The 15,672-nt window shown below is 37.2% G+C and overlaps 2 protein-coding genes across 2 annotated transcripts; both read left to right on the top strand.

The window, feature by feature from the left end:
- Positions 1-617, top strand: LOC117929030 (histone H2B.3-like). The gene has a single exon (XM_034849216.1). The coding sequence runs from the start codon at positions 74-76 to the stop codon at positions 509-511; it is 438 nt and encodes a 145-aa protein (XP_034705107.1). The 5' UTR covers positions 1-73; the 3' UTR covers positions 512-617.
- A 168-nt stretch (positions 618-785) lies between these two features.
- On the top strand, positions 786-15,003 carry LOC117929029 (uncharacterized protein SYNPCC7002_A1590). The gene is made up of 6 exons (XM_034849215.1): positions 786-1,181; positions 1,268-1,458; positions 1,834-1,879; positions 8,461-8,543; positions 8,644-8,760; positions 14,816-15,003. Exons 1-6 carry the CDS (start codon positions 971-973, stop codon positions 14,885-14,887), a joined length of 720 nt encoding a protein of 239 aa, XP_034705106.1. The 5' UTR covers positions 786-970; the 3' UTR covers positions 14,888-15,003.
- Positions 15,004-15,672: the final 669 nt, after the last annotated feature.

Genomic DNA, 15,672 nt, shown 5'->3' with positions numbered 1-15,672 from the left:
GTACTTCACCGCTCTCAAATTCATCACAGCTAGATTCTCTATCTTTGCATTCGCTCTCATAAACTTCGTTTCGATGGCGCCCAAGGCAGAGAAGAAGCCCGCGGAGAAGAAGCCGGCCGGCGGCGAGGAGAAGAAGGCCGAGAAGGCTCCGGCGGAGAAGAAGCCAAGGGCTGAGAAGAAGCTACCAAAGGACGCGTCTTCTACTGATAAGAAGAAGAAGAGGACGAAGAAAAATGTGGAGACCTATAAGATCTACATCTTCAAGGTGTTGAAGCAGGTTCATCCTGACATCGGGATTTCCAGCAAGGCTATGGGCATCATGAACAGCTTCATCAATGACATCTTTGAGAAACTCGCTCAGGAGGCCTCCAGGCTCGCGAGGTACAACAAGAAGCCGACCATCACCTCCAGGGAGATCCAGACCGCTGTGAGGCTTGTTCTGCCCGGTGAGCTTGCGAAGCACGCTGTTTCTGAGGGGACCAAGGCGGTCACCAAGTTTACTAGCTCTTAGGGTTTCTATGATGTAAAGATTTTAGGGCTTCAGATCCAATTTCTTGTATTTTGATGATGATTTAATCCGCGCTAATGAATGAAGTTTCAACATCTTCCAATGCTTTTGTTTATGTTCTTTTGAATTTGAGTTTAGTTTACTGCCCAGTGATAAGTGTTTATCCCGCGGTGCATTTTAGCGGATGTTTGATGTGCATTTTAGCCTATGTACCGCACGGGATTCTAGGCTACGCTTTGCGCTTGTCAGTGAATTTATCCGGGAGGTCCGTCCCTACAATCAGAACTCTCGTATCAGATTAAAAAGACCCAACCCCACGCCTCTAACTTGCGCCTGGGCTTCGTCAAAACCTGTCCTACACACTCTTATCCTTGACCTACCAAGCCCATCTTCTTCTTCGACTCTATAACACTTGTTACAGTACCATACACTCCACACTCGTTGCTCTTGAACACGGACTACATGGCACTGACCTTTCCTTTAACAAATCTGAGGTCTATTTGTTTTCACCGGCAAAACCCTAGGAGTTCTCTTAACGTTAAACATATTCTGTTCAGTTACAATGAGTCCTCCAAACCCTCATTTCGCATTTCAGCAGATTTAGCCCCAAAAGCTCGATTCGTTGCTCGGCGCAGGGAGTCGGTTTCGGTTAAACAACTCGAACGGCCTCTAGGTAATGTTTGAGTTGCATGGACTGTATTATGTATGGTTCATTTTTGAATTCTCAATCGTGGATTCACTTGTTTTGGTTGGTTGCAGTTGAGTACATGAGTTTGCCTGCGAGCCAGTACTCTGTGTTGGATGCTGAGAGGATTGAACGTGTGGATGATAACACGTTTCGGTGTTATGTGTATAGGTTTAGGTTCTTTGCTTTTGAGGTTTGCCCTGTTTTGATGGTTAAAGTGGAGGAGCAGCCCAATGGTTGCTGCATTAGGCTCTTGTCTTGTAAAGTATGTGGTCTGTGCTCTCTATTCTTTGTTTCTTGGTTTTATGCTCTGTTGGTTACTGAGAGAAAAAAAAAAAAAAAAACAAGGAGAAAGGAGGAGATTTAAAATTTCGGATAGTGGGTTTTTAGTTGTTTGTGGCCTCTCAAATGGGGGTAATGTAAATTAAAAGATATTCACTCCTTGGAGCCAGCGACAAAATTAGAAGTGAACCATGAGACTAAAAAAATTTATTTTCTCCTCTTTCTTAGCAATTAGAGACACGGTTAAGTTTCTATTTTTTATTCGTGAGAATATGGGAATGAATAATGGTTGTTGGGGAAGTCAAATACATGATTCTGTTTTGATGTTTGTTTGTTGGTTTGGTGATTGTTGATGCAGCTTGAGGGCTCGCCAGTTGTGGTTGCACAGAATGAGAAGTTTCATGGTAAGGAATTTGCATTTGATTTTTGTTATTTGCGTAACATGGAATGTTTATATTGGAGAAGAATTTAAAAGATTGATTTTTGTCCATGTTCTAGAACTCTGCATGATTATAGCATTTGAATGCTTGATAACTTGACTGAAACTGGTCAATGATGGTTGCATGTTGTGCTTATGCTTTGGTGTGTGCTACATGATATTTGAAGTTGATTGTATTGGACATATCCCTGTAACCTATGTCTTTCTACTTTGAACTTTATCAAGACCTTGTCTGGCATCATCTAATGTGCTTATATCAAACTTTGCCAGATGTTTTTCATTATTATTGAGAATATACCTTTCAAAGCTACGATTTTGTTAAAGAAACATGGACATTGTCTGTAGTTTGACTGATCTTCTTTCAAAGGCTGGAGGTGAAGGATGCAGGTATTAGATATGCTGATTCATCTTGTGGAGAAGAGTGAGATATGGGGGCCAGTTAACTTGAGTGGGAGACAGCAGTTAAAATATATTATTGGGAATTTATTGGTGGAGATCAAGATGAGTCTACACATATGCTAAAGTTAATCTAATATAACATAGGCATTTTTTAAGGTTGCTGCAGTCATTAACATTAAGCAACATTTTTCCGCCCTTAGCTGTTGGAGGGTTGGCTTTGTTGATTTTACAGTTCTGTTTAGATAAATTATCCTCAACACTGATCCACCCCAACACCAAAAAAAAGTTGGTTTCTTTGTTTGGGACGTAGTGTGTTTATGCAAAAGGGAAGGATTTTAGCCTATTGAAGTTGTTTGTATAGGCAGAAAGAAGAATTTTCAACTACTTATCCATTGTATAATGGCATAGATTTTATGGTCTTAACTGTAACTTTTGTGTTACTTGATGCTTCCTGGGAAAGTATACTTTGAGAAGTTGGCGGGGGGATGGTGACGAAGGGAAAAAGTAAAATATGGCTTACAGCAACACTTTGTTTATTTTGGTGTTTTGGAAGGAACAGAATAAAAGGATCTTTGATGGCTTGGATTGATCAGAATTACAGCTGAAAAACATTTTTATAAATTCTTTTTTTGAATGGGCTGGAAGATCCATAGGAGATAGAAGCTTCTTTTTAATAGATTTTATTGATGTTTTTGGTAGTGCTCAAGGAGTGAAGAGGCTTTTTATTTTTCTTTTCTTTTGTCTCTTTGGTCTCTGTAAGACATCCCTTGTACATGGGTTGCATCCCATTTTTGGTGCATTATGTATAATTTTATATATCTAAAAAAAGGGGCCTAGAGATCTTGATATAAATTTGTCATGCAGCCTCCCAGCGGTTTCTTATAATTATCACTGCTTTGAGATATTAGTGTAGTCTCACGTAGTCGCTAGCTAGGGTTATCGTTCAATTCCAAACTCTCATCTGAAGTTGATGAATCTTTTTGTATTGAACAAAAGCCTCGTCCCTTATATCTTTAATTCAGGGTTCCTTTTGATTGAGTGCAAGATGGTAGTGATTGAGTGCAAGAAGGGGAGGATTTGTTATCTATGTAATTTAGGTCTTTGTTGGCCTTTGTTCTGGTCGAGCACTTTTTCTTTGTCCAATTCTGTCTCACCAAACATCAAAACTCCCAAAAAACTGTTGTTCAAATGGTGAATTGGTTGGCAAACCTGAAGAGTAGAAATCACCATTTGATCTTAGATAATTGTAAGAATTTCCAAAAGAAAAAACAAAATTTTTTTCCACCTTATGCTGTGTGTAGTTTGCAATTTGTTTAATCTTATTATATTTCATTTCTTGTATCCTTTTATTGTTCTATGAACTTTGAACTTGGAACATAGTTCTTTTTGACCTCTTTGTTGGTTGGTCAAGGTGACATCAATGTTGTTGCCATGAAGTATCCTCGATGAACATCCCTTCATTTGCCATTAGAGTAGTAGATAACTTTTCTTTATTTGTTTAGGAACAGATGATCTGTGATTGAGAAAATTGTGGAATTCTGAATTATTCTTATTCATGGAAATGAAGTGATACATGAATATGTATATAACCTTGCCTATTATAGGAAAGGATAATTCTTGATGTACACGATAATTCAACTTAATTTAAATATTCTAGATAACTAATTTACAACTGTACAAGAAGAGTCCTAAAAGGATAAAAATACTAACTTATAGGACCCAAACTTTCAACACTCCCCCTCAAGCTAGTGAATAGAGATTCTTCATTCCTAGTTGCTTATAATTCCTTAAAATGTGGTATTAGCCAACCTTTTAGTTAGAACATTTGCAAGTTGGTCATCTGTCCCAATATATGGAGTGTAAATAAGACCACTATCAAGCTTCTCCTTATGAAATGTCGACCTACCTCCACATGCCTTATTTGGTCATGTTGTATCGAATTATGAGTTATGCTGATTATAGACTTATCATCACAATAAAGTTTCGTAGGGCGTGTCCACTTGATTTCAAGATTATCTAAAATGATCTTAAGCCATAACAATTCACAAATTCCATGAGTCATTGCATGGAACTTTGCCCAAGCACTTGATTTTGCGATTACTAGTTTTTTACTTCACCAAGCGATTGGAAGCTAAGGTTAATCTTCTATCTAAAACTAATCCAACATGATCTATATTTGTGTAGGCTTCCAAGCGCAACTTTGTACATCATTTGAACAATAACCCTTTACTAGAAGTTTCTTTAAGGTACTATATGATCTAATAGATCTAATAGTCAACTTGAAGATGAGAGTGTTTGAGATTGTGCATAAATTGACTAACAATGCTCACAACAGCTGGTCTAATATGTGCTTGGTAAATGAGTCTGCCTACTAGTCGTTGGTACATGCCATGATTTACAATCCCATCCTCCAAGGCTTCTAATTTGTGGTTTGGTTCTAAGGGGGTGTCCACTAGCTTACATCTAATTTTCCCAGTTTCTTTGAGAAGATTAATCATGTATTTCTGATGTGAAACAAAGATATCTTCCTTGGAATGAGCCACTTCAATTCATAGGAAATATTTCAATTTACCAAGCTCTTTAATATCAAATTCTCTAACTAAACACTGTTGAAGAGTCTCCTTTTCTCTAGGATCGTTATCAGTACTAGTGATATCATACACATACCCCAACAAAGTTGTCACTCCCCTTGAAGTCGAATGCTTCATGAACAAAGTGTGATCATTATGACGTTGTTTGTATTTCATTGCTAACATTATTTCAGAAAATCTCTCAAACCATGCTCTTGGAGATTGTTTTAAGTCATAAGGCTTTCTTTAATTTGCACACCTTGGTTCTACCAAGACTTTTGCGAAAGCCTAGAGGAACTTCCATACAAATCTCTTCTTCTAAGTTCCCATTCAAAAATGCATATTTTACATCAAATTAATGTAAGCTCCAATCGAAATTAGTTGCCAATGATAATAACACCCTCATGGTATTCTTCTTAGCTATGAGAGCCAAGGTTTCTTGGTAATCAACCTTATAGATTTGTGTGTAGTCTTTAGCTACCAAACTAGACTTTGATCTCTATAAGGACCCGTCAACTTTGTACTTGACCAAATATACCCATTTACACCCAACTGGTTTCTTCCCCTTAAGCAGCTCTACCATTTCCCGTGTTCTATTTTTCTTCAAGGTCTGTATCTCAACCCTCATGGCTTGTCTCCATTTCTCATTGTTAAGTGCCCTGTTAGGGTTTTGTGAAATGGTTATGTGTATAAATGACTGAGAACTTTTGTGAGACTGGGAGAAGTTGTCAAATGACACAAATAATGACAATGGATGTTGAGTGCATTGTCTTGTACATTTCCTAATGGCAGTGGGTAAATTAAAATCATTGTCAACATTTGAAGTGCTAGGAGAGATAGAGTTGTTATCTGGCCTTGTTTCAAACTTTTGATTATGCATAGGTTCAACAGCGGCTGCTCTTCTCCTCGAGTAAACCAATGGTTTTGTAGCAATGGTTTCTGGACTAGTGTTAGCAGAGGGATCTAGTTCATTGTTTTTAAAGATGGGTTTAATTCGGGCTCATTCGAAATATTATGGACAAAATTCTTCCTTCATTCCTCTTTCTCTGGTCGGGTCTCCTTTTCTTGGTGCAGTATGTGATGATGCAGTAGTGGGGCCTTCCTTGGAGTCACTGGGTTCGAGGATCCAACCACTAAATTTGCCACTTCAAGATGGAACGTTGGTGGATCTCACATGAAGTGCAACGAAGGATTCCTTGGATAAGGATTTGGAGGTTATGGCAGAAAAGATGGAGGCTAGTAAAGCTCTAGAGACTTGTAAGGTTTTAGAGGGGGGGAAGCTTGGCCCTGTTAGCCTCCTCGAAAAGTTTGTTACACTCAACAACTTTTCGGGACTCCTAATGGTGTGGTTTGAGAAGGAAATCAATTCCCTTCTTAGGAAAATAGAGTCAAGAGAAGTTTGTGAGGTTGAAGTTGTAGGGGGAAAGAAGAAATTGCTTTCTGCTACTCATTTGGAGAGGGAGATTCAAAAACTCAAATGCTTAGTCAATTACAATTGCTTTCCTCTCTCAGCCCAGAGGAAGGGAGAGGGGCAATGGGGTCTAAGTTGCTTCTTGTTGAGATTGCTTTCTTCAATTTCTGCGAAGTTGTTGGTTTTAGGCTCTAGGAGGTCTATGATGCGTTCTTCGTTTCTTGCTAGGCCTTAGGGGTTGTTTGGGTGTGGGTTGTGTTTTTAGCGCTGGTCTTTCCCACTAGGGAGAGTCCATTTGTTCTAGAATGTTGTGGTTTGGTTGGCTTTAGGGTGGTTGGTATTTCCCTTTCTCTCTTGCTAGCCTTTTGGCGGGTGTTATATACATTAATGTGCCTTTTTGCTAGCGCTCTTTAATATATCTTCTCATTTACCTATCAAAAAAAAAAAAAAAAAAGGAATTGTTAGTGATGAAGGGTTGGATCAGGATTTGAAGGGGCAGAATTCATAGGCAATGCAGGAAGGTGAAACCATTGGGACGAGGGATCTTTATCTTCTGAAGGTAATGTCTCCTCTTGAAGATAAGAACATCAGAAATAATTTTCTTTTCCTGCGAAGGTTACATTCATAGATACATAAAACTTTCTAAAAGGAGGGTGATAGCATTTGTAGCTCTTTTGTGTAGGTGAACACCCCACAAAGACACATCTCAATGCCCTTGAAAATGGGTTTCAGTGGTTTCAATGTAAAATTTATAGTTAGCCTGGAAACTACTTGATATCATGTAATGTTTTAGTGGAAGTTGGTTCAGTTAAAGGCCTAATCATAGACATAATGGGGGTTCTTTTCTTCTAGGACTATGTTATGCCTTTTCTATGGCTTAAATCTTATGTCCACAAGTTGCTTTTAATCTTTAATTACTGCATAACTCACTGCAGTCACCAGCCCATTGTGCATCAGGTGTGAGGGAAGCTGTTGTCACTTTACTGAAAAGAGTTGGGGGCATGTCATTACTCCTTTTTTTTTTCTTTTTTTTTCTTGTGTAGAAATGGACATGTTTCTACACCATCATTCGAGGAAAGTGTTTGGAAAAGGATCATTTGGAAATTTTGGAGATTTGGATGGTGGGTGGTGCGCAAAGGAGCTAGGGGTGGTTTTGGAGTGAGGTTGTGGAAGGATATTAGAGTAGGGTGGAATGAATTCAGCCTTAGAATTCCTATTTTTTTAAGGAATTGGAGGAGAACCAAGTTTTGGCTGAATGGGTTGGTTAGTAAATGCTCTTCCAAAGAGGCTTTTCATTGGGAGATTGAGGCTCTGGTTTATGGGTTGCATTCATGTTGTGAGGTTGTGTGGAGTAGGGAAGGATAGCCTCTTCTGGGGCTGGGTTAGGGAATTTTTGGGTGAAGTTTTTCTACAATTAGGTGTATTTTATGGACCCAAAGAATTTCCCTGCCAAAGGTTTGGGGGATGTGTGCCATGGTGTCTACTTGAGGACTTGTTTTTTCTGATTGGGAGGTGACATAGGAGAAGGTTCTAACTGTAGATCAACTCATGAGGGGATGGCTAAATAGATGGTATTTTTATAAAGCAATAAAGCATGGGAGCTCTGACTTTTATTCTTTGGACTGCTGGGGGCTTTCCCAGAGACAGGCAGAAAGCTTCTTTTGGGTTGGAAAATTTGGGGCATGGGTAAGAGAAGGAAGGCTGGGCAAGTGGCTTCACCTTGCTTGTTTCAGTGCATTTGGAGAGAGAGCAATGACCATGTTTCTAACGAGGAGGAGCTTTTTGATCAACATCTAAAGGAGGCCTTGAAACCCTTATGAAGTGATCTAGAATTCAATTGCGCATGACGTCTTGTTCTTTATTTGAAGGGATAGTGGGCTTTGAGTTTCACCGAGTGTTCTTACTGTGCTGTGTATAGTTGGCTAGGTTAAAAAAATAAATAAAAAAATTATATGCCATCATCTTCATAACTGTGATGATCATAAAGCAGTTGAATCCATTATGTGCTATCGGTTGCATTGGATTGTTTCTGAATCATGCAAAAATTAAAAATATGTTACTTTTCAGGATGAATAAACCATTCATCAGGTTTTTGTTTCTCTTAATTTTGTTATGCAATGCTTTTTTTCAGGAGTGCTTTGACTTTGATTTGGTATGGGAATGCAGCTTCTATGGTGAATAAAATATCATGTGACAGCAATCAGAGCAACTCGTTGGTGCAGCAACTCACTTCAGATACTGTCATTGAGGTAGTGGTGGCAAATTGATTTGTATTTTAATTGTGGCATATCATTTGGTAAATGGTTGTAAATATTTCAGATTGTTTTGCTAATGTTACCTGGAAGTCAGGTTATTATTGATATTCCTTTTCCATTTCGAGCGATTCCTGTCGAAGCAATAGAATCAACTGGGGCCCAAGTCCTTGAACAAATACTAAGGATTATGCTTCCTCGTTTTATGGCGCAGGTTTGTGAAGCTTTCTATTGAACTTTATTTGAACAAAATCTAATAGGAAACCTGCTAAAAATTCTGTTCTGTAGCTTGTGCATACTTAATTTCTATCAGGGTTCTGTCATTATCTTTTAAAAATTTGGATTCATGTGTGAGTCCTACATTGCCTTATGATAAGCTAATTATTCTGGAGTATTAAAGAATAAATGATTTTTTTAGGGGAACCTTCCTTTTTAGATGGGGATATCTGCAAAATTTTAAATATTTACTTTTGATATTTGGCCTAGTAATATAAGAATAATGGTAAACTATAGGAGCTTCAATTCATATCGAATTGACTATTCTTCTCTGTTTCTGTTTTTCCCCTTTCTCCTCTGGCCTTGTTCTTCCCCTAAGGTTCCTTGCTTTCATCTGATACTGTTCGGTTGGAGTAGTCTGGTTAAAGTTGAAGGAACTCAGTGACTAGTGCAAATCCAAAAAGTATTTGGGCCAATGATGCAAGAATAAAGATGAAAGGCCTTTGATTTAGAGATGATATGGTCTAGGATATGCAACCTGACCACTAACAGTTTGAATAAGGCTGTAGCGTGTATTTTAATCTGGATTATTCAGTAAGCAACCCATTATACTAAGACCAAGAATTAGCTCATCTGCAGTACTGAATCATTGTGCTGATATAGTTAGTTTTGAGTCCATTAGGATATTGTGAGTAAATCTGTTTGCATCTAGTGCAGCATATTATGGAAGACTTTTTGGATGGGTATGATGAACACTAAGTAAAGAAGATCAAATACCTTGTTCGTTAAAGTCTTTCTGCTTTAAGTAAAGCCTTGCTTGGCTAGTGGTTTTGGAGATATGCAACTGAGACAGATAACTTATGGAGGTTGGTCATTTGGGGTAAGTTCAGGGAGTTGGATGAGGGTGCAGCACAAAGAAAGCAAGGGAGGGCAGGGAGGATTTTGGGTGAAGAACCTTGGTTTTGGTTAGGAATAGGCTTAGAACCGAGTTCTGGGTGGATAGATGGGTGGGGAGGGTTCTTTGAAAGAGGCTTTTCCTTCTCTTTATAACCTTGTTGACGCCTAAAATGCAAGAGTGGCAAATTTATGGGCAGTGAAGGGAAGGCTAAGGTCATTTGGATCCTTGTTTGATGAGGTTCTTTCAAGATTGTGAATTAGATGGTTTGGGTCATTTATGAGGTGTGTTCAATCCCTGAAGCTCTGAGAAGAGGGGGCAGGTATATTAGTTTCGAGGGGCATAAAGGAGGGTTTGTTTCTAGGTTCCTTGACTAGATGGCAAGCTCTATTGCCTCTCGTGCAAAGGAGGTTTGGGGATGAACTGCACCTCAAAGAACCTTTTTTTTTTAATTGTTTTTTGTGTTTTTCTGTGTGTGTATACTGGCTTTCTTGCAAAGGAGATTTGGGGATTGATTGCTCCTATAATAGCTTGGTTTATTTGGTTATATTTTTTTTTTGTGTGTGTCAATTATCTTCGCAAAAGAGGTTTGGGGATCAATTGCTTCTCTAAGAGCTTAGGTTTTTGTTTTTGTCTATCAATGGTCCTTACAGAGGAGGCTTGGAGATCAATTGCTCCTCTCAGAGCTTGTATATCTATCTATATATATATATACATATTGCTTGTGTGTGTCTGTTTTTGGGCTTTAGTAGATTCATCTTGGGGCAGCCAAATTGTATTTGTGAGTTGGCATGAGAGTTTCAATGAGTGGCAGAGGAGGTTGTGGAGGTTAACGGCTTTTTGCTTGTTTTGTTGCTTATGGAAAGAGTGGAATGACAAAGGTTTTAATCAAGGGGAGCTGTACTATCAAAGACCAAAGGAGATGTTTTTGAATTCGCTTATGGAATGGGCTAGAGCCCTCTTAGGGTTGGACTGTAGCTCTTTTGCAGATTTTGTTGATGGCTTCGGCCGGGGTCTGTCATTCCTGTATTATGCAAGGATGAAAATATTGGTAATCACAGATATATCGGTACTTCGATTTTACGGATATATTAGAAATATCGGAGGAGCGAAAATTATTCAAAATTCATAGGAATGCTTGGAAAAACTCCAAAAAATGATAGAATAAGTAGGAATACACATTTTAAAGTTATTTTGTAAGTGTAATTGACATAGATATGATTAAGAAGAAAAACATCGGTAGACAAAGATATATCGATAAATTCGATACTTGGATTTTAAGAATAATAAATATGAATTTTGGAAGTGTATAAAATTAGAATTGAGTTAAGAAATATTTGATTTTATTGATTAAAAACAATTTATACATAAATATAATATATATGACATTGCAACAGTCCTTAGTATCAAAATGAAGATCGATGTGGTTCCATCGTATTGTTAGATGAAGGGAGCCCATCTTGTTGAAGACAATATTTATTACATTTTAAATGAAAAATTAAATTATATAAAATATTTTATTTGAGATTTAATTTTTAAAATTTTATTAAAAATATTTGGTAACAACTTTTTCTATTAACATTAATTTATATAAATAATTAAAATTATTAATAATTTATCTTATCAAATTAATTTTAATTTATAAAATATTAGAACTTTCTTAATTTTTTATATTATAGCAATTTTTTTGAGTAAAATTATATTTTTAATATTTTAAAATAAAAACATTTAAAATTAAATAAAATTGAAAGGATAAATATAAAAATATTTAAGAGTGAAGTGGTAATAGTTTTTAAAAATAGGATTAATGAGATAAATATGAAAAGTGTTAAAAATAAAAGGATAATATAAAAATATGGGTGAAATCTGGGCCATTGGATCGTCAAAAATTCAAATTTGACCGTCGGATGAATTTTCAAAAAAAGCTCGAAAAATTGCCGATATATCGTTGATTTTTTCCATTTCTCCCCACTGCTCCGCGCGTCGCTCTACGGTCGATTTAATCGCCAATTTATCTGTTCCAAACTGATATGTCGTCGATATTTTCTTGAAATTCCTCCCGTTCAATAATTGGTACTCAAAATTAGGGCCATCCGATATCCGATATATCGACGAAATATCGCCGATAAAATCCGAAATTTCAATCCTTGGTATTATGTGTGTATATATATATATATATATATATATATATATATATATATATATATATATATATATATATATATATTCTTTTCTTGTTTTCTCTTGTTGCTTGTGTATATCTCTTTATACATCAGTTGCATCCTCGTTTTTGCTAGATGCTTTTTGATATATTTCTTTCTTGCATATTAAAAAAAAAAAAAAAAAAACAGATTGGTTGTTCAGCCAATGGGAAGTTCTAACAACTAAGAACAAGAGTGAAGGATACACAATCCATATTCAAAAGACTGGCATGCCTGTAGTAAAAATGGCCAGAATTGTGGTTAGGAGAACGGTTACTCAGTGGCTGGTGTGGTATTGGATGGTTCATGTTCAAATTGAAATTCTAAACAGCCTAGAATATTATTACTTTTTTCCGTTGTGAGTGTGGCATTATTCCTCACTAGTGGATGGATGGTCATTGGGCTGCAGAGTTCACTTGTTTAATTTGAGAATGGGAAGGCATGTGGCAACACTAATATTTACTTTCTTCTATGGATTCTTTTGTTGGCTTTGTTTGGGGTTTTGTCTTTATTCCCACACTCAGATAAAGGATCTTCTGTTGGGTTGGAATAGGAGGGGGATTGGCTAGAGATAAAGGAAAGTGTGGATGATGGCAACACTTTAGTGCATTTGGAGAGAGCAGAATGGAGGAGTTCTCAACAAGGAGGAGCTTCTAGAATTCCCTTGGGGCTTGCTAATTCTTCTTGAATTTCATGGCTGGGCTTGGGCTCAGCCTCTATGGTTCCTTGTACTTTCTGGTTCTGTGTGTATATTTTCGGTGTACATGAGGTTTGCTACCTTTTTAGGCCCCTTTTAGTCTCTTCCATCTGTGAATGGAAAAATATTGACTCTCTTATAAATGAAGCAGAAGTTATTATGGGAAAGAGGGTAGGGTCAAGGGAGGTTTTCAACCCTTCTTGAGATGCCTTGAATTAATCCTAAAAGAGGGGAGGGGCATATATGCTTAAACACTCATCCAAAATATTATATACTTTTTGATAGGCAAAGAAAAATTATACTATAGAGTGCCTAAACAAAAGTCAGGGTGTCATCCATGGACACAAGAAAAATATAGAGTGCCATAGGCAACAAAGCTACTACCACTTCTTAATCCCTACCTAAAAAACCAATAAAATCAATAAGCATAAACAAAGTTTGACTTTACCATCTCCTCCAACTAAAAATATCTTCTGTTAAATGCTTTCTAAATGGACCACATGAGGTAAAGAGGCACAATCCTTTGCAACCTTTTTCTGTAACCCTTCAAAGAACATCCACGCCAACTGAACAAAAGCTGCCCCTTAATTGAGTGAGGAAAGACCCACAACAACCAAACAGGGAGGGATGCATGTTAACAAAATGCTCAAGTAAAATACTAGCAATATGTATTCTGCAGATTAATATAATCCTGTATTTGCCCTATAAATATATCTATAATCCTGAATTTGAAGTATGCATCTATTCTGGAATGACCATGCATCATGCGTTTGGTAATGTGGTATATTAATATAACTCATTTATGAGATTACATGCTGAAACAAAGGGACAGACACAGGACTCATTTTTCAACTGTTCTTACATCTTAAAACAGAAAAATGTATACCCATCTACAGTGAGTCAAGAGGCATCTAGTTTTTGTGGGACTAAAACCTAAACCTACTTCTATTTTTAGCATATGAATAATAGATGTTCTTATAGATGCTGCATATGAATATTAAAGTTTTTGGATCCAAGTAGGATATGGTACTTGACAGGTTCAGTGCAATTCACTTGTTGGTAGTATTAGCTTTCCGAAGTTGACTGAGCTGCCAAGCATCAAGTAGAGTTAAATTTCTGACTTGCTTTCCTTATTTGCTACCCCAGATTTCTATATTGTTGACCGACATTGGGATAAGCTTTGCTACCCCAGATTTCTATTTTGTTGACAGAAATTGGGGATGAGCTTTCTTTGAAATTGGAAATGGTTATGCCAGTGCTACAAAGCATTAAAGCAACACAAGTTTTGTTGCAAATTTGAGATTGACAAATAAAATTCTCTTGTCAAATGCTTATGACACTTCAGTGCATGGAGAGTCATATGAAATGACTACTGAAGCTTTAAGTGTAAATAGTTTGAAAGAAAGCACCTAATAGATTTATGGGGATTTGTCTCGATCACGATGCTGGGTATTGGCACCAGGCTTTAGTGTTTATTCTTGGTAGTTATATTGATTGGTTGAGGATCATAAGGCATTTGGAATCTATTCTATTGACATTTCTTTTTCTCTCTATACTGAGTTATTGATGGTTAAGCTTGCTTCCAGCATTTGATGGAGCATGTCCTTTAAGAGGAACCAAGGGACGAGTACCCAATAAATATTTCAAGGAAGTGGCAACTTTGAACTTGATGGTTGAAGTTTTCCTCAACTCAAACAGCAGTGGTTTTGCTTAGTGGTTCTCAAGTTTTTTTCCTCCTAACACACCACATGAATTTTAAGGTTGCAGATTTTTAATACTGGCCATGCTGTTCCCACTTCTCTAATCAACCCACGATATGTCTTGAATTTGGTAGTTTCATGTTTACTTGTTTACAGTATCTGTAAGTAGATTAAGAAAGGCTTTAAAAGTTTGTTTCAATTAGGAATTTGATTAAGGCATTGGTATGCAAGTTTCCAGAATCTCTAGAACAGAAAGTTTCCGTTGCTCTTTGGCCTTCTTATTAATAATTGTTTTTCCTTTAGCGGGGTTGCTTTCTCTCGTGATTTTGTGAGCTCCTCTCCCTCACATCACATCCACATATACACAGCCTCCTAGTTGCTTTTTGGAATTGGGCGATCTCTTTCAATCGATTCTTTTATCATATTGTGATATTAAACATCACTGAATGGACCCATTCAAGAACAATTAGATGATGACAAAATTATCAAAGATCGAAATTCCTTATTTCTATTTACAATACATGAATAGTTCCTTGATATTCACTTTCATGGTTATGCAGCTGGTAAAGGACTATCAAGCTTGGGCTTCAGGGGACGCCTCAAGGCAACCTCTTGGAACAGGTGAGATTTAATATTGCAAGGAAAACCACTAGTTACTGCTGTACTCTTTTTCTTTTTGTTAACTTCACCTTAATCATGTACCATAAAACAGTACCTTAATGCCAATCCAATTATGTATTTATCATTTGCTTCCTGGCTTCTTCGTTCAGTGAGAAAACTTGTATCTCCATTTTGTTGCCTTAATTTTTGTTGATACATCCAAACTTTCTCCAAATCGAATTCCTATGCTCTATCCTTGAAATTCTTGTTTTTCTTGGATCATCCCCTGAAATCAAACCAAAATTGCCTAGGAACTGAGTTCAGATCTAAAGGGGTTGAAGGGGAGGGCCTGTAATTAAATGATTTAGGTCCAAGTCCGGTCCAGCCCTGGCCAAAGGATTGATGATGCCAGGGTGCAGTTTGGTCCTGCTATAGGACATATGTAGTTAGGCTGTACAACATGCCAATAATTTCTTAAAGGGGTATCAAATTATAACATAATTATATGGGTCAAGAAACAAATCTAGGTTGTTCACAAACCCCCCACCAAAACACAAAGCAGATTAGGTAAAGGGGTGAAATTTTAAGTGGAAAATGGTGTGAGGCTGTGAGCCAGTGGTCTCATCCATTATGTAGGCCATGGATATCTAAGCAAATCTTATGGATGTTCCCCTTTTTCAATGAGTAAATGCCAAAACAAAATAGGGCAAGACAAGTTAAGCCCCTCCAAAATGACCCAATCCAATGAAGATAATTAGAATCGCACTCAAACCTCTTCAAATCCCTTTTCTTTTCCTTGAAAAGCTGTTTGGTTTAT

The sequence above is a fragment of the Vitis riparia genome, chromosome 13, assembly GCF_004353265.1.
Source record: "Vitis riparia cultivar Riparia Gloire de Montpellier isolate 1030 chromosome 13, EGFV_Vit.rip_1.0, whole genome shotgun sequence".
Lineage (NCBI taxonomy): Eukaryota > Viridiplantae > Streptophyta > Magnoliopsida > Vitales > Vitaceae > Vitis > Vitis riparia.
This window is presented reverse-complemented; position numbering and strand designations above follow the sequence as displayed.